The 26,902-nt window shown below is 34.2% G+C and overlaps 2 protein-coding genes and 1 long non-coding RNA gene across 3 annotated transcripts; 1 reads left to right on the top strand and 2 right to left on the bottom strand.

Annotated features, from left to right (window-relative positions):
* Positions 1–201: 201 nt before the first annotated feature.
* On the bottom strand, positions 202–885 carry LOC145090038 (uncharacterized). The gene has a single exon (XM_079028397.1). The coding sequence runs from the start codon at positions 883–885 to the stop codon at positions 202–204; it is 684 nt and encodes a 227-aa protein (XP_078884523.1).
* Positions 886–7,944: 7,059 nt separating this feature from the next.
* LOC145090789 (ubiquitin-conjugating enzyme E2 7-like) lies at positions 7,945–9,392 on the top strand. The gene is made up of 6 exons (XM_079028860.1): positions 7,945–8,061; positions 8,188–8,290; positions 8,588–8,685; positions 8,781–8,881; positions 8,966–9,043; positions 9,187–9,392. Exons 1-6 carry the CDS (start codon positions 8,013–8,015, stop codon positions 9,262–9,264), a joined length of 507 nt encoding a protein of 168 aa, XP_078884986.1. The 5' UTR covers positions 7,945–8,012; the 3' UTR covers positions 9,265–9,392.
* Positions 9,393–9,560: 168 nt separating this feature from the next.
* Positions 9,561–25,634, bottom strand: LOC145090788 (uncharacterized). The gene is made up of 2 exons (XR_013701761.1): positions 25,368–25,634; positions 9,561–9,714 (listed from the first exon to the last, which is right to left on the bottom strand). It is a non-coding gene; the product is annotated as an uncharacterized LOC145090788 (long non-coding RNA).
* Between the last annotated feature and the right edge of the window lie 1,268 nt (positions 25,635–26,902).

Raw genomic sequence — 26,902 nt, 5'->3', positions numbered from 1 at the left:
GCTGATAAGAACTTTGGGTGTCCCAAATCTTGTCATGATATTCCTCCATACAAAATTTATCATGTGCCTCCCCGATATGCACGCCAGTGGTTCTGCTTCAATCCACTTTTTGAAGTAGTCCACGGCCACCACCATATAATTTGGCCTTCCTGGTGCTTCTGGGAATGGACCCACTATATCTATGCCCCATTGGTAGAAAGGTCACGGCCTGGATATGTTATGTAGTGGCACCGGGGGATTTGCTTGAACTGGGGCATAGGACTGACACTCCCCACATTTCCTGTTCGTTTCTATCGCATCTTGTTGTATCGTTAGCCAATATACCCTCATTCGCAACACCTTGCTCGTCAAGGCCCGTGCCCCCTTATGTGCACCTACCTGGCCTGAGTGTGCCTCCTGTATTAATTCCCTCCCTTTGACTTGGTCCACACACTTCAGCCATGGCGTCGTGAACCCTTTTTTGTATAATTCTCCGTTAACCATTGCATATGAAGGCACTTTTATACGTATCTTCCTAGCTTCGCCATGATCCTCTGGCAATATTCCCCTCTGCAAGTATTCCCTGAACGGTGTCATCCACGTGGGTTCGGTTGGGGCTAGAACGTTCACTTGCTGCTCGTCTATACTTCTGTCGCGGAGTGCTTCTACCAGGACCTTCTTTGAGAAATGGTCGAAGCATGTAGATGCCAACTTACTCAGAGCATCTGCCCTCTTGTTTTCACTCCTGGGTATCTGCTTGATCGTAAGATGCCCGAACGATCCTACCAATTGCTTCACCATCTTTACATATTTCCCCATCCTCTGATCTCTCACTTCAAAACTCCCATTAAACTGGTTTGCCGCTAGCCTCGAGTCAGTTAGGGCCATTACAACTTTCGCCCCCATCCGCTTGGCTAGGTGTAATCCGGCCAGCAGCGCCTCGTATTCTGCTTCATTGTTTGACGTGTGGAAATCAAAACAGAGGGCGTAGGTTACCTCTTCTCCTTTTGGGCTAGTTAAGATCAAGCCTGCCCCTAAGCCTTCTCTACTGGACGCCCCGTCCTTATACAAGGTCCATGAATTGTTGTCGGCTGGGGCCCCCTCAACTGCCCACACTTTTTCTTTGGACGGGTCCCCTCCAGTTAGAATTTCTAGCAAGAAATCGGCTAACGCTTGTCCCTTGATACTTGTCCTTGGGCGGTAGTTTATGTCGTGCTCTCCCAATTCAATCGCCTACTTTGCTAGCCGGCCCGACGTCTCCAGCTTAAGCAGTATCTGTTTGATGGGATAACTCGTGAGCACCTTGATCTGGTGTGCTTGAAAGTATCGCCTTAGTTGCCGAGCCGCATAAATGAGTGCCAGGACCAGCCTCTTCAGCATGGGATAGTTGAGTTCTAGTCCTTGCAGCGCTCTGCTAACGAAGTATACCGGTCTCTGCTCCCCTTCTCTTTCTACAGTCAATGCATCAGATATCGCTTCCCCTGATGTCGAGAGGTATACTTGCAGCGTCTCTCTAGGGACCGGACTAGCCAGCGTGGGTAATTCCTATAGCGCTTCCTTAATTCTTTGAAGCGCTTTTTCTGCTTCATTCGTCCACTGGAAATCGCTCTTCTCAATGCAACCCTTCAATGTGTGAAATAACAGCATGGCTTTGTCAGCGGATTTCGAAATGAACCTGCTTAGAGCTATGAGTTTTCCATTCAGACCCTGCGCATCCCTGAGGGAGCTCGGCGTTGGTGTCTCAATGAACTCATCGACTTTGGACGGGCTGGGCTGGATACCTCACTTGGTGACGTAGTACCCCAGGAACTGCCCTTCTTCCACCCCAAACGTACATTTGGCTGGATTCAGTTTCATCTTCACTTTCTCCAGGGTTTGGAAAGTTTCTTCAATGTCCTGTAACATCTTGTCTTCATGTGGGCTCTTTATCACCATGTCTTCCACATATACCTCAATGTTTCTCCCGATCTGCTTAGCAAATATTGAGTCGACCAGACGCTGATATGTGGCCCCTGCATTCTTTAGGCCAAAAGGCATCTTGGTGTAGCACAAAGTGCCATGATTCGTGACATAAGTACGCCCAACGTACTAAGGAGGACCTTAGTACGCTTAGCGTACTCTTATGTACGCTTAACGTACTCCTCCTTGACCCAAGGTTGCAACCTTGGCCCTTATACTTGTCTTGGCTCTACACTTCCAACCCCAAGGACTACAAATGACAAAGTAGTGATAGAAGAGGGTTTGGAAATACCTGCAAAATCTCGGGATGTTACAAATAACTTTTATATAAACAATTCAATCAAATAATAATACTTTAAGTACTAATTCTCTATGTGTCATGGCTCTACCTATAGTGAACAAAAGTATAATAAATAAAAGGAAACTTTTGAAATTGGTCAGGATTTTGATTCATTTTTAAATATTTTGAAGAGTGATTTGATAAATAAACCTCTCGATTTACGTTTAGGATATTCTACAGATTTTAAGTTCCACTTAAGGAGTTAAGGGTATGCAAGGTATTCTAGATAAGGGTGTTAGTATAAGGACTCCGTTTTCCTCTTGAAAGTTTCCTGTAAAGAAATGATTAGTAGCAGAATGTGGTGGATGAGGCTCTAGTTGGACTCGATTCCCTTAAACAGATTCATCGTCTGTTCCCAGGGTACAACAACCTTAACAGTGTGTGTATTTCCAGATAGTTCACTTGCTTGAAAGAGTCGCCGGAATCAGGTGTACAGAGAAGGAGGAAAAAGAAAAGAATTTCCTTTTGTATGTTGAATGAGACAGTAAAGGTCTCTTTTTATAGTTGAATCGTGTAATGGAAACAAATCAATAATTGATTGAGCGTTTAATGCCAATAAATGTCATTAATCACGTAATTAATGCATTCGTTACAGAATTCAAAATTAGGGACCAAAACTGTCAAGTTTAGCAAAAACGAGCGTAGCGCGAGCCCGAGTTTTCGGAGCTGCATTCGTGTCCGCAGGTCTCGCCCATGCACAAGTTCGGTGTTTTTGGTCTACGAAATCCAAGATTTGCACCCACTGCACGCGGGTAGGAATTGTAGTAAAACCATAGACACAAGTTTGTAAGTCTTTCATGCATTCAAGCTTATAAACCTTGTTGAGTTTGGCTTTTCTACCAATGTGGGACTCATTCCCACATTAATCCCTTTTTGATAAATTTATTCTTAAATACCCTTCTTTGAGTATCGATATCTCATTCACATATACTCCATTTTAGACATATAATATATCGTTTCGAAGTCCTCGTGGAGGAGAACACAAACCCACTTAGAGTTAGTTATATATACAACATATGTATATATTTATATATGTCCAAAGTTAGTAAAAATATAAATATTTATACTAAATTTTCCAACAATGGGCATGTAATATTAAAATCTGATATATATTTTTCAAAAATTAAATAAATTAACACTATTATTAAAAAGTTAAGGGTAGGCAGTTGTATACACTTAGAATACTACAAATCCGCTCTTGTTACATGTAAAGACAAATTTAAGCAATTATTGATATGAGAGTTTATTGAGGATCCAATTTGTTAATTTATTAGTGATTAATAAATTAATATAACTTTATGATGCGTCTCCTTAGTCCTCGTGACAGAACCCTAACCGTTTTAGGGTTTTAGTATTTTACGATACAAGGTGGTTGAGAGAAGAAACCTCATCTTTAATAGTTGCAAGCCCATGTTCAAGACCTGAGGTCAATTTGGAGAGAACAAAAAACCCATTTGCTGAAATAGTCAAAATCGACATACCAAGGAATTAAGGAAGACTCAAAACTTTTCTTTCGGGGTGTTATTTTGTCTTGGAGTGCAAATTCCAGTTAGGAGAAAACGATCACAAATAATCTCGTTATTTGGTATTGAGATATATAAAATTGAAGCCGAAGACATTTTCTTTTTGGAGAGAACTAGGGCACCAATATTATTTGACCAATTTGTGAATTAGGTTACTGATATAAGTAAAGAGACGAGATACGTATGAAAACACCTCATTAATGATTGTCCTACGTATGATGTTACGTGAATAAAACCTAAAGAAAACCAATAACAATTAAATGTTGTAACATCCCGAGTTCAGGAGTGCAAGTTCAGGGTTCAAAGTGAAAATATATAATGGTAACTCGGCGAGTCCATGGTTGGACTCGGTGAGTAGAGTCGTGATCCTGGTCGCGTGTTAAGTGGCCAACTCGGCGAGTCGGCGGCTGGACTCGGCGAGTTGGTGCTGGGTGAAGGAAACCCTAATCTTCGGGGTTTGCACCCTATTTAAAGAATGATATGCCTTCTTTTCAGCCTCTATTTTCCCTGAGTGTTCCAGAGAAAACCCTAATCGTGAGAAACTCCATTATTGAGAGGATTGAAGCTTGGAAGAAGGGATTTGTGAAGATAAATTGGAGGAATTCGAGGATAGCATCAAGAGGACTTGTGGATCTGAAGTCTACATCAGTTTAGGCTCATCTTTGGGGTAAGAATCCTCTGTCTTGAGCCCTTTTTCCCTTATTGTCATCCATGGTGGTTGTTTGGGGGGTTTTTGGAGTATTTCATGAGTTATTTCGGGATTGGAAGATAGATCTGAGGATGTTACCTTAGATCTGGAGTAGTGATGATCCAAAATGCATAAAGTCCCTGTTCCTGAGTGATTGCTGAAGCTATCTTGTCCCAAACCCAAACCCTAGAGTGTAAATGCCTAGATCTACTTGGATTCACGTAAAGTTTGCCACTTTACGTGATGAATAGCTTAAGGAAGGATAGATCTATGGTTTAGAACATCTGCATGGCTTGGAAAGCCTCTGTATGGATTCAGATCTGGTAGTACTCGGCGAGTCACAAAGGTGTACTCGACGAGTTGCTTGAAGATGGTCTGGAACTCGGCAAGTTGGAAGAACAACTCGGCGAGTAGGTTGAAGATAGCCTTGAACTCGGCGAGTCTGTTCTTGGACTCGGCGAGTCTAGTCGTGAGGTTCAAGTTTCTTCTGGTTGAGCTGTGACTCGGTGAGTCAAGGGATGACTCGGTGAGTCGAGTGAGAAAGGACTCAGAGTTGTTGGACTCGGCGAGTCTCGGGGTGACTCGACGAGTTGAGTCGCAGATTGGGGGAAGTTCTGAGCATGGGGACTCGGTGAGTCATCGGGTTGACTCGGCGAGTAGAGTCAGTCAGGGGTTGACTTTGACTTTGAATTTGACCAAGGGTTGACCAGTTATTGTCCAGGGGCATTTTGGTAATTGTTGGATATTGTTTTGAGTTTAGTGTCATGGTGTTGGCCAGTGTTGGAGATCGTATCAGTGGTTGGAGTAGCTTGGGTTTATCTGTTCAGTCGGCAATTTCGAGGTGAGTTATCCTCACTATATCAACAGGGTCTAAGGCACCAAGGCCGGCCCCTTTATCGGATTGAGATCCGGGTATTTGTTGTTATGATATTGCTTGATATGTTGCATCCTGGTAGCTAGGGTGGTATATGTTAGAGACCTGGTTAAGGTCAGTATCCTAAGATGTAGGGTGATGCTATGCTAGTGACCGGTTAGGTCGGTATCCTGGTTAGGATGATGATATGTTATGTGATCTGTTTGATCGGTTTGTTGACTATGAATTGTTATATGATTGTATGTTTATGTGCACATGGTTGTTTGGACTGGAGTTGGGTTGAGGCGGGTCCTGCTTTGTGCTGTAGGCCAAGATACCCAGGGCGGACCGGTTATCCCGAAGGCCCAACGAGCGGTCCGGATAGGCTGTAGGCCCCAAGAGGGCGGACCAGACGTGCCAAGGCTCGGAGAGTGGACCAGGCCGACTGAAGGCCCGGTGCGGGCGAACCAGTCATACTGTAGACTCGAAGAGTGGACCAGGTGGATTGAAGGCCCGATGCGGGCGGACCAATCACACTGCATACTCGATGTATATGGCTAGACTCGGAGGGTGGACCAGGTGGACTGTTGGCCGGTGCGGCGGACCAGTCACACAGTAGCCCCGAAGTGCATGGCTGTTCTGTGATCGGATATGATATGGCATGTTATGCGTGTATGGTATATGTGGTTGGTATTTTGGGGATATCTCACTAAGCTTTCGGGCTTACAGTTGTGGTTTTATGTTTTTCAGGTTCTTCAGGAGACCGTGGCAAGGCGAAGGCGTGATCGTACCGCTCCTCATGTTTATGTTATGATTCTGGGAATACTTTAATTTAATTGTATTGAAAACATTTTTGTAATGATTTAATGAAATCGGACTGTTTTTGAAAAGTTTAAATTGGTTGGAATTTTTCGGTCGTTACAAATGTATACAAAAACAAATACCTATTTTGCAACAAAAAATATTAAGAATTAAATGTTTACAAACTGTAATTTAAACTCGGAATAGCCGATCATAAGGAGTTAAAGACTGAATGTATATAAAAAAAACAAGTTAAAGGACTTATTTTACCCAAACAAAAAAAAAACAACAAGAACTAAATATATACTAAGAACTATATCTTATATCTTATATCTTATACTATATATAAAACATATTAGTAATATCTTGAATTTTAAGAGGTACAAGATACAAAACTTTTTGTACAAATTAATTATGAATAACAAAACCATTAATACTTAGCAAAATTTTGAAGACTTGAATTAAGGAAAGTAATTAAAAATTAATTTGGACCAAAATAACAATTTTAAAATATAAAATTCATCAATATAAGTTAATTACATTTCTTAAACTAGATGCAAATTACATTTCTTAAACTAAATGCAGATAATAATTAATTTACATCAAATATATAAACATATAATATAAATATAAATTCTAAACATAAGAATTTTAATTAAAAATGGTAATTTTTCTTATTATACATTCTATTAATTCCCATAATTGTTTCAGAAATTTGACATCATATTTTCAAAATTTGCCACTTCTGGTCCCTACTCTTTACTAAATTGGTATGCTGGCCCCATATTTTTGAGATTTGCCTCTTCTGGTCCCTACACTTTATAACTTCCTACTCTGAAGGTATGTATGCAAATCTTTTTTATAAAAATTATAAAATGGTTGTGTTGGTAAACATTATACCATACGTACACTAACCTCCCTTGCCCGCACTAAAGTGCAGAGCTTCTCCTAGTTATATAATAATTAATAACAAAATATAATAATTATTTTTCCTGTAAGAAAACTATTCGCCAAAAAAACTATTTATCGTCGTTACTCTGTGCGGCCACACATCTAGTTACCGTTTTAATCATTTTTCCTATTAAGAATTTAGTTTTGAGATTCAAAAATTAAACACTTGAAAACAAGTCTCATAGAAATTAAAATTATATAATAAATAACATTCCCGAATTTAGTTCATTAATAATCAATGTCGTGCTTTTTAATAAAAACTGAACGAAAAAAAAAAAAGCAAAAACGTAACGATTGTTTTTACAAATAACTAAAATGTATATTTTGGAGAATAATATATTTTAATCCGTGCATGAAATCTTAGTTATATGATTTTAACGAGATTTGAATGAAAAGGAAAGGTAAATATATAATAAAGATTGTAAATGATTAAAAGTGGGTATTTTAAAATTATATCACAAGTTATCTAAACATGATCAACTCTTTAAATAACTTAGGGCAATGTTTGATATCTGAACATGATCAACTCTTTAAATAACTAAGGACAATGTTTAATAAAATATACGTATTTATTTTATTTTACTTTTTAATGTTTGTATTTTATTTTATTAATTAAAAAAATAAATAATATAATTTTATTAAAAAGTTTTATATGAGTCAATTTAAGGTAATGATTTTTGAAAAATTAATACGATAAAGATAACCAATTATGTTTAACATAATAAAGATCATGATAATCATATAATCATTTCTTATAAAATTTCAATAAGTTTGTTTCGTTATCGCGTAATTCGGAATCGGCTTATATAACAACCACTTTATAATCTTCCCCTGTTTACGTATCAATCGAATGGACTGACACTAATCCCTTCCCCCTTCTACCCTTTTGTCTAGAACCTTCTGTCTCGCATCGCAGCTATGACATCTCCATCTCAGGCTAGTCTCCTTCTTCAGAAACAGCTCAAAGGTCTTACTTTTTTTAGTTCTAAGTTTTCCATTTGATATGATATTCTTGATTGTTTTAACTACTTAATAACACATCATTTATAGTTTTAAATTATTTGATGATGATCCGTATTTTGTTTTTTTACAGATCTCTGTAAAAATCCTATTGACGGATTCTGGGCCGGTCTTGTTGACGAAAGCAATATTTTCGAATGGAGCGTCACGATTATTGGGCCACCTGATACATTATAGTCAGTTTCTGTATCTCTGCTTTGTCATTAGATATTAGAAGATCGTTTTTTTTTTTTTTTTTCAAGTGGTAATTGTAACCTTAAATTCTGTAAAATTAATGTTGTTATGTTTCTCAGTAATTCGTGGTCAAATTTTTGTACTTGATTATTAGTTGTTTTATTTATGTTGCCATCTTGAGGTTTTAGGGTTTAAGATGTTATATGATTATCATATTGTTCTATATAAGGCTTAGAAGTTAATATGTTATGTTACAATTTATTTATTTCTCAATTCTGATTTGTGGATGTGTTTTGTAGTGCGGAGGGTTTCTTCAACGCTATAATGACATTTCCACAAAATTATCCAAATAGCCCTCCAACAATGAGATTTACCTCCGAGATTTGGCATCCGAATGGTTAGTATTAATTGTTCTCTTTTGCTTTGTTTGTTTCACCCAAAACCTTATTTCTTACAAGAAAGATGTCTCTTTCTTTGTTTGGTTTTGTCCAGTTTACTCGGATGGAAAAGTCTGTATATCAATCCTTCATCCCCCTGGAGACGATCCTCATGGCTATGAGCTTGCAAGTGAGCGCTGGACACCAGTCCATACGGTGTGTAATTGATTATTTTGAAAAATGCATAATAAACTCTACTTATTTTTAGCATACCAAATCCAAAATGTAATATTTTTTCAGGTGGAGAGCATAGTTTTAAGCATTATATCAATGCTTTCTAGCCCCAATGATGAATCTCCTGCAAATGTGGAAGCTGCGGTAACACCCACATTTTTTTTTTTTTTTGAATGTTCCCTTTGCCTTTCATTGTCTACAAGTGTCCTTCAATCAAATGAAATTCTGCAACATTTGAGTAAGTTCATAGATTTATGCTTTGTTTGGCCATTGATATGTTATTGCAGAAAGAATGGAGAGAACAAAGGGACGAGTTCAGGAAGAAGGTGGGTCGATGTGTAAGGAAATCACAAGAACTCTTGTAAAAAATCGCATGCATTTTAAGAAACCAGTTGCTAGTTACTAGTTTCGCTAGAATCACCATTCTATTTGTTTTTTTTGTTATGTATTCCGATCCTTTTTGTTCTTAGTTTGCTTGACTCGTTTTGTTTATATGAATGGTAAGTTATTCCAATAGGAAATTTCAGATGGTTTTGATCTTAGCATAAAATCTGATTGAGAGTTTTGGTCTTAAAGAGGTTAATCCTGTTTATTTATGTGCTAAATGTTTAATAATTGACGTGCCATTATGTATAAACTAAAAAAATAAGACATAATAAAATAATTTCAAAATCAAAATCTACGATAGTTTGTTACAAAATTATTTATAATCTATTTTAGAAGTTACATTAAACATTAAATTGCAATAAGAGCATCCACATTACATTTTAACTTCCACATTCACCGCTCATAACCCTCCACTAGGACATAGTCTCCTATAAGACCATAAGCATTAACCATTTTATTATGGAAACAACTCTACAAATAAGGAAGTGTCATTTGATTCTAAAGTTACAAACAAAAAATCAGTACACATTTCATTACAAACACAGTTAAAACCGATTATCATATTTTTTAGCATGACACCCTTTCAAATTGACCATATGTATAAGTTTTATGTCCTTTCAAAACCAAAAGGTGAGTTTTATTCGTTGTTGTGAGGGTCTTTTTACAAAGACAAATTGTTTTTTCAATACATGAAGCCGATACAAATTGTTATCGGTTGCATAGTCAATGAACCGAACATTGATTTTAACAAGACGACCTTACTCTTCCAGGTGTAGGTAAGTTTAAGAGCTTTTTTCTTTTCTTGTGAAATGTGAAGTACCTTATTAAAAATAACTAACCACTAAAATTGCTTCCTCCATGCTTTAATGTATGCCTAAAATTTCTTAGCAAAAATTTGAGTTTGCGACATTATTTTATAAAAAATCTAACAAAATCCATTCAAATCAAGTTTCTTTTGAATGCTAACACATATATCTAGATTTTCTAAGTTGTGAGTTTTAATAGATACAAAAACATGTTGGCACGAAAAGAGGGTCTAAAAAAAGATGATTCTTTTTTTAACAAGTAAGCAACACTGTCTTAGAAAAAAAATCATATAATCAAACTCATACATTATCGGAATGAAAATACTCAAACTTCTATAGAAATCTAAAATAATGCTCTACAACTTTTAAGTTTTAGGTTTTTGAAAATTAAGAATTATTGGAGGTCGAAATTAGGTTCTAACAGAATGCATAATAGATTATGAAAAGTACAACTATCATGTGTTAGAAAATTCATATAAAATTCATACATTATCGAAATTAACCGATTCAATCTTTTGTAGCAACCTAATGTATTGTTCTATAACTTACATTTTAAAGTTTTCCAAAATCCAAAACCACTAGGGATCGAAATTAGGTTATAATCAGTAAAAAACTATTTTAAAATGGATCATATATAAACGCAAAAAAAGTTTTTTTTTGCCTGCTGTTAAAATCGAACAGAAATAAATAAAAAATTGCCTTTTCCTCTTTTGTTAAACTTGAGAGATCACACCAAGGAAAAAAAATGTTTTCATTTCATAAAAAATGAATTTATTTTAATATTATTGGTAAATATGTTACGGTAATGTATAGAAACAAACAAGAAATTGTGTATTTAATATGATTTTGAAAACTGAAAAATAATCACTGTAAAACCGACAAATTAAGTTAGTCAATAACCACAAAACAAAGGCGTTGTATCAATTAGGCTAAAGGGTGTGGTGATGTTTTTGCTTATGAAAAAGTGTCACATAGGCATTACGTAAGCTTTTATTATTTTTGTCACAATTTGCCTATGAGTGAGATGTGGGGATGTTTTTGCATACCAACCTTTTCAAAAAAAATATTAAAAATACAACATTTACTATTAATATTAATTAAAATAACATAACTGCTAGATCAATATACCAAAATTTAGCTTCTATAGTAGAGAATGATAGAAAAGTTAAAATGTGTTCATAAAACTTAAGTTTTCATTAAATATTTAAGATTAAATCACTAAATGTTGATATTATTTTTTAAAGAAACCTTTATCTAAAACTATTTTTTTGTTATGATTTAATGTTATTATCTGGAATTTAAAAAAGAAAACCTCAATAACTAGAAAATGGTAACAGGTGATAAATAAAAAAGAAATGTAATTGCTTTAAAATCTATAGAAAGAAGTAGGAAAAAGGAAAAGGCCATTAAAATCTAAATGATTCAACAGGTAGAAAAATGAGAAAGATAACGGTAAAGGTTCACAGCTGAAATATGTCACCAGTAATAATTGTCATTACAGATTGATGTTTATCTGGTAAAAGCCGCCACCTAAGCTTGCCAGTGAATCCTTGCTACGACACCGTTAAGCCTTATTTGCAACTTTTAAGTGTGTATTTAATGTGGTTTTAGAAATTGAAACTCTAATAATTTTTAAGTTTATCCAATTAGCTTGTTTTAACGATTAATATTTTATTCATCTCAAGTCTATTTTGGCCAATCAAAAAGAAATATCACAAAGAAAAATACAATTATATAACCATATATTTACCTTAAAGTTTAGGATTCAAATTTTGTATTAGAAAAGCTCATTTACAAGGTTGAATGGTGTGGTGTGAGCACCACACTTCACATAAGTTGATGGTGATATTTTTGTCGTTTCTAAACAAAAGCTAGGGTATGGTATTTGTGTTTTACCATCGGTAAAAGAAGAAAGAGATGAGAGTGAATTTGATTTTTGTCATCGGTGAACATATACAAGGTTGAATGGTGTGGTGTGAGCACCACACTTCACATAAGCTGATGGTGATATTTTTGTCGTTTTTAAACAAAAGGTAGGGTGTGGTATTTGTGTTTTACCATCGGTAAAAGAAGAAAGAGATGAGAGTGAATTTGATTTTTGTCATCGGTGAACATATACCGCCAGCGTATTACCGTTGGTAAAAAAACCATCGTCGGGTAGTGGTTACCGCCAGTAAAAACTATCAACTCAACTTGTCAGCGGTAAAAAAGACTACCACATCCCAAAGACTAAAAATTAGTTAAAAACAATTTTTTTAACAAGTCTTTCTCTAGCTTAAAGTTTGGGGATGTTAAAGAGTATATTTATTATGGGATAATGACTTGAAAGGGTAACGAACTTTCGACTTTTTTCACATTTAGTCACTAAACTTTTTTTCGTTATCTATTTGTCATTGAACTATTAAAACTGTTCACATTTTACCCTTATGACCGGCTGTTACCGGTCATAAGGGTAAAATGTGAACAGTTTCAATAGTTTAGTGGCAAATAGATAACAAAAAAAAGTTTAGTGACTAAATATGAACAAAATCGAAAGTTTGTTTCCCTCTAAAAAGTTCAATGACTAAATGTGAACAAACTCCTCTTGTATTATGTTTTAGCAAATTATTTATTTTTGTTAAATTATAGCAACATTTGTTGATGAAGAAATCTATGAAATAAAAAAAAAATAAAAAAAAAACTTGAAATATATTTAAAAAAAAAAACAAAAAACCGAAACCAAAATAAAAAACCAATGGTTTGACATTTTCCAAAATAAAAAATCAAAATTTTCAATCTGATTTTGGTTTTACAAAAAAATGAACCATTCTCACTAATGTGAATTATGACCATTGGTTTGTGATATTTGCATAATTAGCCATATGTTTAGTATAGATTTTTATTCATTTTTAGCTAATTATGTGCATAATGTGGACAAAAGGTACTTAATAATGCTTAAATTGTGTTTTCAGTCCAGAAGACATGCTTGGAAGTAAAAAGGAATAAGGAGAAGCAATTAGAGACCAAAGAAAGAAGAAAAAGGAAAACACCCACATTTACTCGGCGAGTCCATGGATCTACTCGGCGAGTTCATGAGAATGTTCCCGAAGAAAAGTCAAGAATCCTTTCCGTACACAAATTTTACACGTCTACTCGGCGAGTTAGGGACCTACTCGCCGAGTTGCCCCTATTTTGTGATAAGTATAAATAATGGGCCTTATTCCGAACTGGGGACTTTTTCTGGCTTCTTGGAGTTACACCTGCGATTGAAGAACCCTTTGGAGACCTGAAGAACCCTAACCTTTGATCTTTAGAAGACTCAACGCGAATTAGGTTATATTTTCCACTTAATCTTAGGATTGAATCATGTCTAGCTTAGTTAAATTCGTTTTTAAGCTTGTTTCCACTGTAATCATGAGCTAAATTCGTATTGTTTCTGTTTAGGAAAAACCAAGTTACTCCTATGGTTTAATTATTACTTTTATTGATTGTTTATTGGTGATTTTATTAAATTAAGTCTGTTAAAAAACCTTATGCATTAACTACAACTATTTTATGTTAATTGGAAGACAATTAAGCTGCATGAACATCTCTTAATTGTTAACCTCATATGTTTATAACGAACATGAAACTAGGATTAATTAGAGAATGGGTAAATTAATGTGTGAGCTTGTTTGAGAAACCAACAAACAAGAGGTTAATTGAATCACCAACTTGATTAACCAATTACAAATCTTATTTAATCCAAATAATTGAACTAGGGAATTAATTAGTTTAAACAATTGGCCACTGCTTGAATTGATTAATTGTCTAAGGGTTAGTAATAGTGAACATGAATCTAACCACTATAGTTGGTAACTGATAACAATTAATTTATCATATTATTATACAAATAACCATAGGAGTGAATTGGTTGGACCTAAACAGAAACTCTTTATCAAATTTGGTGAATTTTTACTTGTTTTAGTTGTTAGTTAATCACTTGTTAGGTGGTGTGTTTAAGTTTCTAGTCTTGTAAACCTAGAGAAAAACCTTTACTTTTATTACTTGTTTAGTTAAAATTAGTTATTAGTTTAATTTTCGTTCCCTGAGTTCGACACTCTACTTATCTTCGACACTCTACTTATCCAACTATACCACTAAAAGACAGGTTCACTGCCTTTGTGTGCTAAATTTATAATTTAAAAGTAGGAATAAAACCAATGCATTTTACACACATTAGTTTTGCATGCAGAATTTGTGACATCCCTTGAATACATAGTTACAACATCGTCTGAACTCGTAATTCATAGTAAGGGGTTAGAGTATCATCACATGAATACGTAGTTACAACATCACCTGAACTCGTAATTCATCACCTATAGGTTATGGGCCTGCTGGTGTTTCCACTGGGTTGTCTAGAATAGTCCTTGGTCGCCATCTATACTCTGGTAGATGACTACATCGCCACATTGCCGAGTAAGGTTATGGTATCTCCTTTCATCCTACATCACCTATTCATCATCATCTATTTACCTAATTATCATCACCTTTCTATCATCACCTATCTCTCGTCATTTTATTTCATCACACACCAACTATTTCATCTACCCATGTTTCATCCGCAACATACTTGTAAATATAAAATAAATATACCGTTTAAATCTTTTAAAACATGTATAAAATCGTTCATCCAACATAGACAGCAAGTATTCAAATAATATGCACACATAACACGTAATTTATATAAAATACTTCATATCTATGTGTAAGATGAAAGTAACTATATATACCATAAAAATCCCATAAATTCTTCCTAACTTCAAACCCCAAGGTTTACTCTACTAAAGCTTCATATTCTCGGCTCTCTGGACCTAGAAGGGTCCAGATTCCTAACTTCAAACCCCAAGGTTTACTCTACTAAAACTTCATATTCTTGGCTCTCTGGATCTAGAAGGGTCCAGATCTATAACACAAACTTGCAAGAGGGGTTTGAGGCATTCAAAACCCCAAAGATGAAGTGATTCAAGCCCTAACCCCAAAATGGAATCTACACAATAGGGAAGGAAAGGGGTTCATTTTTGTACCTCAGAATGAAGCTCCTTGGTTGAATAACTCAGAACAATAACCTTCCTTAGTCCCTCTTGCTGGAACTCTTCTCCTTTCTTGCAAAATCACACCAAAAAGCTCAAGATAGCTCTTCCTCTCACTCTACACACTCAAGCTCGCTAGGGTTCTCACTTATGGGAAAGGTAGTCGCAATTGAAGGCCATAAGTGCCTTTAAATATGGCTCGGGCTCAAAGGTTTAGGGTTTCTGCCAACAGCGCGGACTCGTCGAGTCCATTCATTAATCCGAGTCATCAATTGCGATCTTACTCGACGAGTTGAGGCGTTAACTCGTCGAGTCTCTCTTCTTAACTCAAAAGAAAAATACTTAAATTATGATACTTGGAAATCCGGATGTTACATTTTGTTTTTTTATTTCATAGATTTCTTCATCAACAAATGTTGCTACAATTAAACAAAAATAAATAATTTGCTAAAACATAATACAATATGAAGTTTGTTCACATTTAGCTATTGAACTTTTTAGAGGGAAACGAACTTTCGATTTTGTTCACATTTAGTCACTAAACTTTTTTTCGTTATCTATTTGCCACTAAACTATTGAAACTGTTCACATTTTACCCTTATGACCGGTAACAGCCGATCATAAGGGTAAAATGTGAACAGTTTCAATAGTTCAATGGCAAATAGATAACAAAAAAAAGTTTAGTGACTAAATGTGAACAAAGTCGAAAGTTCGTTACCCTTTCAAGTCATTATCCCATTTATTATAGTAGCATATGTATTAACTTTGTATAGTCATCGACCCATCTATGTTGTAGGGCTATTCTCATTCTCTGTATATTGTTTTTATATACTGACATTCGAAATCACTAAGAAATAAGAATATTATACTATTCGATAATAGTTTCATAACATTCTTGGATATCTTGCCCGACTAGTCTTTATTTCGACAAATCTCATATTTTGCATTTCTTCATGGTTGTGTTGCTTGTAGGCCGGTCCAAACACATATTGGACCCGAAAAAAAAGGGTCCCCACTGTCAAATATCTCAATGCCAAATATAATAAAAAAAAAATTTAAAAACATTTATAATAATAATCAATAATATCATCCAAACCGAAAATATAGTCATAATATTTACAAAAGCACCACCAATATTTACAAAAGACAATAAATTTCTTACTCTATTTTATAGGAAACTAACAAGATCAATTTAATTTAACATTTCTTTCTCTGTACATAATATTGTCAATATCTTTACCTATACATCTATACATACATTCAAAGAAAACTTTTCTCTATATATGCCTATTCCCCTTAGTTAATCTTTAGCTTTTAAAAACTTCTAACATCTTTAAACTTCTCTCTATAGTTGTAGAGATGCATCTACAAATGCAAGTGAAAACAAAACCACTAGGTAACAAAAGTCAAAATGATAACTAAAATAAAATAAAAAATTTGATAAACATCAATTCAAATTACACTATTAGCTTGTTAAGTGAGATATATGATGTTATGAAGTGGAACTCTGAACGAATAAAGTCAAGAGAAAAATAGTAGAAAAATTAGAACAGAAAACTTCTTATTATATAATTATACTAGGCGAATGCTCGCGCGTTGCGCATAAAGACCTATGTAGTTGAAATCTTTACAAATATATGTTTTTTTATTAAATATAACAATAACATTGTTGTTAAATTTGATATACTAATTTGCATACTAAATTGATATAATATATTGACTATTTTGAATTATATGATAATATATACATCTATTATAACCGCATAATCTTAATTGTTTGAATAACTTCTACCTACGAGTTACTCATGAATAAAATTAAATATAATATATGGTTTAATGTTATTTATAGTTGTTGTTATATTTAATTAATTTTTTAAAATTTATTTGTTTCATGTTTTAATTTCTATCACTATAATTATTTAAAACATCAAACATTGTATTTTGATTTTAAAGGTAACAATAAAAGCATTTATATAGAGTTATTTTTAACTATTGTTATTATAAGTTATTTTAAGTTGCTTATTTGAAAACTTTTAACGATTATAAAAATATTTTTAGGAAATATTTTAGTTAAATTGATATTACAATTTAGTTTTTGCATTTACCACTACAATTTATCACTTTTAACTACAAAATTTTTATTGGGTTTTTCAAGTGGAACTGAAACTTATGTTTAAGTTAACACCGTAATGTTATATTTAAATTAACAATTTAGGTATTTTATTCAAACTGTTCAAAAGTTTTAGCTTTAAACTGATAATGATTTACATACAATAACATATTAAATGTAATAAATTAAGTATAATATGTTAAAAGTTAAAGTCATAACTTTATAAGTAGAAGTAAAAATATTATTTTAATATTGAACTTTAGTTTATTTATGGTTATACTTTAGGTTTGATATTTATTTAACCTTATTAACCAAATTATAATCATTATTAGAAAGACATTACAATTTATCACTTTTAATTATTTACAAAATATGTTAAAAGTTATATAGTCATAACTTTATATGTAGAAGTAAATATATTTTTTAATATTGAAATTTAGTTTATATATGATTACACTTTAGGTTTGATATTTATTTAACCTTATTATAATCATTATTATAAAGAAATTGAAAAATCATGGGACTTTCAAATGAATGTGGTGAAAGGAAAAATGCATGGGAGTTTCAAATGAATATGATGAAAGGAAAAATATTTCATTTATAGTATAGTATGATACGAATATTTAGAAACATAATACCTAAGTGAGTGAAAATTCTTAAACCTAGAACATTGATCATCAATTTTTTCTAAATAAATCGGCTTCGGAAATCTGAGAAACAAAAATCTAATATAACATAGAATGAGAAGAAAAATTCAGAAAAAAAAATCTGATACACAAACCTATAAGCTTTTAGAAACGAAAAATCTAAAAGAAAAATCATACCTTCTTGAGTTCTTATCTGATATCCGCAAGTCACAAGGATTCAAAATCAGCATAGAGAATCGAGAGTGCGAATCATAATGAAAATGCGAGTGTTTGATTGAAATAGGGATTAGAAGTGGGGAAGTCGATTGTGACTGTAAAAGAGAGCAGAGCAATTTGGAAAGTTGTGTACGATTCATTTGATTAATTCTTGAATGTGTTATCACGCAAGTCATAGGAATTCGAAATCATAATAGAGAATCGAGAGTGTGAATCATAATGAAAATGCGAGAGTTTGAGAGAAATAGGGGTTAGAAGTGGCGAAGTCAATTGTGACCGTAAGAGAGAGTAGAGCGATTTGGAAAGTTGCGTACGATTCATTTGATTAATTCTTAAATGTATTACCACGCGAGTCCTAAGGATTCGAAATTGTAACGCCCGCAGATTCGGGCTAGTCAATATAGAGACAATAAGCATAAAAAATGACTGCAAGATTATTTAGAATGAAAAATCTTAACCAAGTTATAGTATATGTCACTTGGGTTCTGTACATATAAAGAGCGTTGAAATCTGAGTTATAACGAAGAAGTTTTTGCGACAAAACCGACACAACGTTGTGTAACATAAAAATGAGTTTGCGATAAAATACTTTTTAGCCTTAGAGATCTAAATAAAAGTCGTAGTATATGTTAAACCGAGAGCGTGTATAAAAAGAATGTCAAAATCTGACTTCTTATGAGGAAGTTATATTTTTCTAAAATTTGGCATAGCAGTGCACAACCCGAAAATCGAATTTTAGATCGATCGATTTTTAGCCGACACAACCTAAATGAGAATTGAAGATCTCATTAATAGGAGCTCAATTATATAAAGACACTCGAAATGGGCGTCATATGAAAATGTTATTAATTTTTAATGGATTTTAACTGTCTAAGTATGTTAAAATATAACTTTAAAAATAAAGTCAAAATTAGACGAAGAGTCTAAACGAAAGTTGTAGATCCCATATATACCTACGCATGGATATAAAGAACGTTAAAAACGGAGCTCGTATGCAAATGTTACGGATTTTAGAAGATAATTAGTTTTTGGAGTAACCAGCGAGCGACACATGGCGCGATCTGAGCCATTGCTTCCTCACCACGGTTTGCCACCAGATGATGACACCTGACCACAAACGCCCAGTGTTCATCAAGGGAATTCCCCGCGTTTGAACCGGACTCAGCCTATAAATAGAGGCGCAAATCACCCCAAAAACTCACACCTTTCCCATTCTTTCTCTCTCAAACATCTCTCTAAACCCCTCCCAATCCTTAGTACTTCCCAAGTGCTAAGAGGCGAAGCCCGAAGCCCCAAAAGGCTCCGAGAAGAAGAACTTTTGGCTCAGAAGTTTTGCCCTCGCAGAGCCCGGTTCCTAGTCAAACCTCCTAGTAAATGAGTTATGTTTAACCTACTTTAAGTATAGCTTATATTTAAGTTCAATATCATTATTATAAACTTATAAACAATATATATATATATATATATATATATATATATATATATATATATATTAAAAAAAATATAATATACAAGTTGTTATTATAATATCTTTTAACTACTCGCGCTACGGGGAATATGGTTTCAAGGGTAGCATAGGGTTGTTGGATTTCAGAAGTGCTATAATGCCAAAATGGTCCTGCCCTTCGGTGTTTCATGTATGGCCCTGTTTTTACATAGTACTTGAAAAGTATTGTTTAACACTTATAAAACAATATCGCTCGTAAATAGTCGCAATAAATATTTGACTAAAATCTAGCGGTGATAAAACTAGGTTTCGTCGAAGGAAAATATAATTGTTAGAAACGAAGCACTGCCCGAGTTTGTAATCATCACTTTAACAAGTGAGTGCATAATTACTTTCATCTTACACATAGATATGAAGTATTGAATATAAATTGCGTGCTATGTGTGCATATTATCTGTGTTCTTGATACATATGCCGGATGAACAAAATATACATGTTTTATTCGATTTGAACTGTATACATATTTTATACCTATAATTATGATGGGTAAATGTAACGCCCGGTTTCGGGGATAAGCATTTTTAGACAATGTAATAGTCTAGGTCAACTATTGTAAATCTTTTTGAAGTAATAAAGATGAAATATTTAAATTCTATGTGAATTATGTGTATTTGTGTGCTTATTACTTAATTATAAAGATATAATTAATAAAGGATAAAAATAAGCGTCAAAATTAAAATGTGAGATAAGCCCGATATCTTTACATAAAGTTGTAGTGGTCGAAACAAGGATTCTGGGGATATAAAGAACGTCGAAATCCGAGTTATAACGAAGAAGTTATGACCCGTCGAAGTTTCGCGACGGAACTGACACGATACCGGGAAGCGTAAATAGTGAATTTACGATAAAGCGAGTTTTAGCCTTAGCGATCTAAACAAAATTCGTAGAAAATGCTAAACCGAGAGCGTGCATAAAAAGAACGCCCAAATCTGACTTCGTATGAGGAAGTTATGATTTTTCGAAGTTTCGCCTTAGCAGTGTACAGCTCGAAGTTCGAATATTAGATCGAGCGGTTTTTAGCCGACACAACCTAAACGAGAATCGAAGATCTCATTAATAGTAGTACAACGATAAAAAGACAGACTAAAACGGACGTCGGATGAAGAAGTTACGAATTTTTAACGGACCAATCCTGTCCCGGCCTGTTAATAATATAACTTTTAAAATAAAGTCAAAAATTAGCAGACGAAGTCTAAACGAAAGTTGTAGAGTACGTTCCCGCCTACGCGTGGATATAAAGAACGTCGAAAACGGAGCTTGTATGCGAAAGTTATGATTTTTAGAAGTCGGAAAAGAAAATTGCGAAATTTGCAAGGAGGTGGTGACGTGGCCAAATCTCAGTCGTTGCTTTCTGAGCACGACCTCGCATCCGATGATCGCCATGAAGCCTCGCATACGCACCGCGTCCGAGACTGGTACGATCAGCGTACCTTCACATTCTTATCCACTCCGAGATCAGGCCACGTGCGAGACAGCTGGTCTTCTTATCCGAGACTACGCCCCTCGTAGCTGCTGAACGCCCAACGTTCCGAGAGGGCTCGCGGGCTATAAAAGGGGGCGAGGGTTTCCGGATTTTTCACACCAAATCTCATTCTCTCTCTAGTTTCTTTCTCTCTCTAGCTCCCCAAACCACTCCTAAACCCTAGATAAACCCCCTAGCACCCAAAGGAAGCCCCGAGGCTCCCGGAGTCCCGAGAAAAAGGGTCTTTCAGTTTCGAAACGCTGCTCCGAGCAAAGCCCGGTTTTCTTTAAAATCCGTTGTAAGTGAGCTACGCTTACGTAATTTTTAATATAACTTTCAAATAATTATAGTAATGTTATTAGGTCCTTAAAATAATTATTTGGGCTATTATTATGAGTTATATAAGTATCGTTTAACGCTTATATAATAGTAATAATAGTCAGACTATTAATTTGTCGCGGTTATCATTAGACTAAACCTTTGTGGTATTGATACTAGGTTTATCGAAGGAAAATTGTTTTGAGAGTATCGAAGCGCTGTCCGATTGCTGAGTCACCACCTTTCAGGTGAGTGCATAGTTACTTTCAGCTTACACATAGATATGAAGTATTTATATAAATTACGTGTTGTGTGTGCATATTATCTGTATACTTGCTATCTATGTTTGATGAACAATTTTATACAAGTTTTAAATGATTTAAACTGTATACGTATTTTATATCTACAAAATGTGTTGGGTAAAATATGGCTAGATGTAATAGTTGTTGTGTAACAAAATTAAATGATGAAAGGCCTCTTTATAGATGTTATTGATGATCCAGTCATCTAGCGGAGTATAGATGACGACCACAGACTATTCTAGACAGTCTAGTGGAACGCTAGCAGGCTCGCAACTTATAGGTGTTTATTTGAACTGTGTGTTTATTTGAAATGTGTGCTCACCAGGTGTACTTCATCCCCCACATGGTTGCCTTAAAGACATTTATTGCTGAGGAATCCCCTTAGCAGTAGAGTCCATCCCGATGAAAGTCCTTAGACTAGGTCCCTTGTGTTAGATGTTTTAGGGACGTAAAGTGAGGATAACGGGAATGAGTAATCGGGTTTGTTTGGTTTGACAAAGTTAATAAACTTATTTATTGTGGGTTGAAAACCCTATGTGCTCACTAGGATCCCAAGCATGACCCACTCAGTTTCTTGTATTACAGGTAGTGGCGCATGAGCATAGATGTGATGTCTTGGGATGAGAGATTAAGGGATTTTAGGCCTGTAAATACGGAATAATGTAGTAAGACCTATGTTGTATTGTTTATGCTTATGATTTGTATCGAATATGACATCCCGAGTCTTTTTTAATGAAACACATTTATATGGAAATGCTTTTGATAAATCTTTATCATATTTTGTTCTGGGACAAATTCCGCAACACTTTTATTTAAAATGTTACTCTGATTTTTAAACAAAGCATAAACAAAATCGGTCTTTTCTGGCCGTGAAAATGGGGATGTCAGATTAAAAATGGGTAGATGAAAGATGAGATGAGGGATGAAATATAAGATGAGATGAGAGATGAAAGATGAGATGAATAACGAGAGATGAAAGATGAAAGATGATATAGATGATGAAAGGTGAAAGATGATGAGAAGCGATGACCCAAGCGATGGCCTAGTCGTCTAGCAGAGTACATATGACAACCACAGACTATTTTAGACAGTCCAGTGGAACACTAGCAGAATCGCAACCCGTAGGTGTTGTGAACGATGTGTTCACCAGATGTACTCTAAAAACCCATTGACATGTATTGTAGGTGGACTCCCTGAAATAATACTGTCAATAAAGGAGATAAACCCTGACAACTATGGATTTAGTTCCCTATAGACGAACATCGGCAGCTATGGACTTAGTTTCTGTTAAATAAACCCTTGCAGCGATGGAATTCGTGTCTATTCCTTAGGACAATCCTTGGGAATGAATGAGTGAATGATAGATGATTTTTAGCGTGGATCCTTAAGAAATAAAAAAGATAATGGGGAGGGGTAATTAGGTTAATTGTTTGATGATGAAACATAATAACTTTATTCTTGTGGGTTGAAAACCCTATGTAGTCACCAGGTTTCCCAACCTGACTCACTCAGTTTATTTGTATCACAGGTCGATACGAAGCTACATTACATAAAGAGATTAAAGAATATGTAGACCATTAGTGTAAATGAATGTAAGGTCTATTTATGTTCATGTTTTTGTATTGACGATGACATCTCAAAGTTTTAATATAAACAAAATACATTTATTTGGAAATGATTTGATAGTATCTTTATCATGTTTTCTGTAAATACGAATTCATTCTGAAAGAATATTATTATTGACATTAATGACGATTTTAATTAATTTCAATAAAAATGAATTATAAATATGAATACCATTTAATATACTTATAAATTTTACAAAATTCTTATTGGTGGATTCTAGCACACAATAGATGTGAGAAACATTTGAACTTACATTTATCTCTTTCGCACTTAGAATTTTGGGGCCCTAGAGGCGTGGGTCATAGGCAGTCGCCCACCATCCGAGTCGGCCATGGTGGCTTGTAGTACATTATTTTCGAGCTAAATGATTTTATATTCAACCAATTAATAACTAATTAATGACTATTTAAACTTAAAAGTCTTATTTTTAACCACTTTTTAAAGCTGATAAATCATAACCTTACTATTGAGATTTTGTTTTTCTCCTCGTCTAATTGAAATTTTCTCTTACTAGTTTGTTCTATGCTAATGATTCATTGTATTATTTTTTTAACATAAAAACTAAAATAATGAAATTAATAACCTATACTTATGCGATCAATAATGGTTTTATTTAAATAATATCATGATGCTTTTATAAGTCTTGCTTCGTCAAAATACAGAACAAGATTGTCAACTCACCTACACTTACAATTGTGTGGTTATATAAACAAACAAAGTGATTTGTGAAAAATATACTTACATTAACAATAAACTATAGATTATATTATATTGTAACTAAATTAGGTAGCTTTAATCATTAATAACTTGTAACACGTGAACAAGGTAAAGAAAAATCTAGCATCTCAACCATCAATATAATTTATTTTATACGACTTAATAATTGAAATAGAAAAAAATAGCGTAGTTCGTATGGTTATTAATTAATACTATCCAATAGTGGTAGAGTCAGAACAAAAGTTTAGGGGTAGCACAACTTTTTTGCCCTGTTTTATATAATATGATTTTTTTATATTCAGACTAAACGAGTTCGGTTTTTGGAGTTTGAGTTAAACGGGATCAAAATTTTTGTATTTTTATGTTAAATTTAAACCAAAAATGCTCCTTATAATAATGTTGGAGCACCAACTGTCGGATGCCTTATCTCTATAACCGCAACTTCTAATTCACGAGTTAATTCTAATTCATCTTCGTAGCACTCTAGTTTGAATGTTGCTTATTATTTGCTTATGTCTTCTAATTTGATAGTAATTTTGAATAGAACCGAGTATTATCACTTGGGTGTTTGCATAGTTTGCTTTTTTATTCACTTCGACAAAGAATTTGTAAGTGTTTGAAGCAGTTCTAAATAGTAAATTGACACATTCTTCAAACTATAATCATTTGCTTCTTCTATTTAATGATTAAATACAAGTTATCAGTCATGGGATTTGATTTAAGAAGTCAACAATAAAAGATTAGATAACTAATGAAAGATTCGCTCTCCATTTTCTTGAATTATTCATCTTTGATTAAATAAGGCCCCTTGAGTATTAGTGTTATAAGTAGATGTCATCTAGCAGCTTATTATTGTATTAATGTTCCTGTTCATGCTTGTAAACAAGCTTATAGTTGCATTACGTTATTCTTGTTGTGAATCATAACTGAAATAAGCATAAAGTTATATAGTTCATACTTTTTAGCTTTCTGTAAGGAAGTTAAGAAATAACTAATTAACATATACATTACCGTTGAGTTCTAGACTTATCTATATTATGAATTGGTTTTTCTTTCATGAATCTGTTTTGGAACATAATCAAACAGAAACAATGTTTCAAAAAGAACCCATCTCATCTTCTGGTTACCCCAAAATTTGATGATATAAAAAACATTACAATCAATATCAGCAACATCTAACAACACAAATACAAAGACAATCATGAAAACAACGTATTTCAAAGGAAACCTAATTTCACGTTTTCAACGGAGGTTTGGAAAATTGATTTTCATCAATTACACACAGAATTTCAAACTTCAAATAAAAATAGGAAACTTACTTGTTGAGTTGTTTCATGATTTGGGTTTTTTAAGGCTTGGTTTAAGTTTCTAACGTACAAGTTCTAGGGATTTCTTCCAGCGGATGCAGCACACGGTCCTTCCAGTTAAGTGTCGCATTTGGCTGAGATCACACACAAATATATTGATTCACAAAGCCAGTTAGACGTCAATTATTGGGCCTTTAACCTTTTGGACATTAATTATTGGGATGAGGGATATCACATCATATTTGTAAGGTAGCAAACCATGTTTTTCCATCGTAAGCATCTTTGATTCTTATACTGCTCAGGAAATTTTGAACATAGATCCTCCCCAGCTATCCAAATACTTGACTTTAAAAAATATTATTAGAGCCAACAATTATAATGATATAACTTATATACGATAGATGTGCTTTTATAATTCATAAACAAAATATGCTAGCAATATCAATATGTTATCATTCTTTTTTGAGGTCGAATGTTCAGGTCCGTTCGAGACATAAGTGAAATTATGAGTAATTTAGATTTATGGCTAAAAAAATTATATAATATATGAATTAAATAAGATGAATGTAAATGTCCTATGTCAAACTCTTTTCTTACACAACATAGAGATCCCTACTACCGTACTACGGATGATCTTCAATAATATTTTACCCTCAAAATCTGAGGTTCAAATGTGATTTATAAAAGGAAATCAAATTTTAAAGAAAACCAATATGGTAAAAATCAAGTTCGTAAAAACATTCAACGTATGCGTTCTATCCCAGACATATACTAAACTGACTGTAACATCCGAATTTTCAGGGTTATTATTGTGTAGTTTAATCTTTTGGTTAAAGGAGAGACTCGGCGAGTTGAGGATCCAACTCGCCGAGTCAAGTCGGGCTTCTCACCCGGATTTAATGAGTGGACTCGACGAGTCAGAGAAGGGACTCGCCGAGTAGGTGCTGGGCTGAGAAACCCTAATTTCTCAGGTTTGAGACCTATTTAAAGGTCCTTATGGCCTTCATTTGCGGCTATTACACCCTGAGAAACCCTAGAGAGCATAGAGAAAGCATATGGTGCAAGAGGAGGGCTAATTCATCATCTTTTGGTATGTCTTAGCAAAGGGAAGGATGGATTTCGAGCTAGGATGTCTTGTGGGACTCAAATCTTCTATCATTTCATTCAGAGCTGTTGTGAGAGGTAAGGATTCATGTCCATCTTCGTTTGGGTGATAGATTTCATGAATCTAGGGTTTCTTCTCTTCTTTTGGTAAGAGATCTAGAGTATGTGATGCCCCCTTGTGTATATATCTTCAGATCTAGACCTTGAGAGGTCCAGAGAGTCCCTATTTCCCAGCTTTATTCAGTCCTTTATGAGTTTGGAGCTAAGGTTATCATTTTAAGGGTCATTTCTCCATTTATGGCTATATGTGAGTTGCATGAACGTAAATTTTGAGCCTTTACATGTTTATTGAGCTTGGGAAGGTCGGATCTATGGATTAGAGGAAGATCTGACCTCAAAAGGTCGTTTGAGTTTGATCATGAAAGCAACTCGCCGAGTTCATA

The sequence above is a fragment of the Lactuca serriola genome, chromosome 2, assembly GCF_051521515.1.
Source record: "Lactuca serriola cultivar US96UC23 chromosome 2, Lser_US96UC23_V15, whole genome shotgun sequence".
Classification (NCBI taxonomy): Eukaryota; Viridiplantae; Streptophyta; class Magnoliopsida; order Asterales; family Asteraceae; genus Lactuca; species Lactuca serriola.
Note: the sequence above shows the minus strand (reverse complement) of the source record. Positions and strands in the feature narration are given on the sequence as shown.

Bases quoted from the DNA above. Each gene is read 5' to 3' on its own strand.
- LOC145090789 (XM_079028860.1), top strand. From the start codon at position 8,013: ATGACATCTCCATCTCAGGCTAGTCTCCTTCTTCAGAAACAGCTCAAA. The intron at 8,291-8,587 runs GTCAGTTTCTGT...TGTGTTTTGTAG, and splicing joins GGGCCACCTGATACATTATA to TGCGGAGGGTTTCTTCAACG. The intron at 9,044-9,186 runs GTAACACCCACA...ATGTTATTGCAG, and splicing joins CTGCAAATGTGGAAGCTGCG to AAAGAATGGAGAGAACAAAG.
- LOC145090038 (XM_079028397.1), bottom strand. From the start codon at position 885: ATGGGGGCGAAAGTTGTAATGGCCCTAACTGACTCGAGGCTAGCGGCA.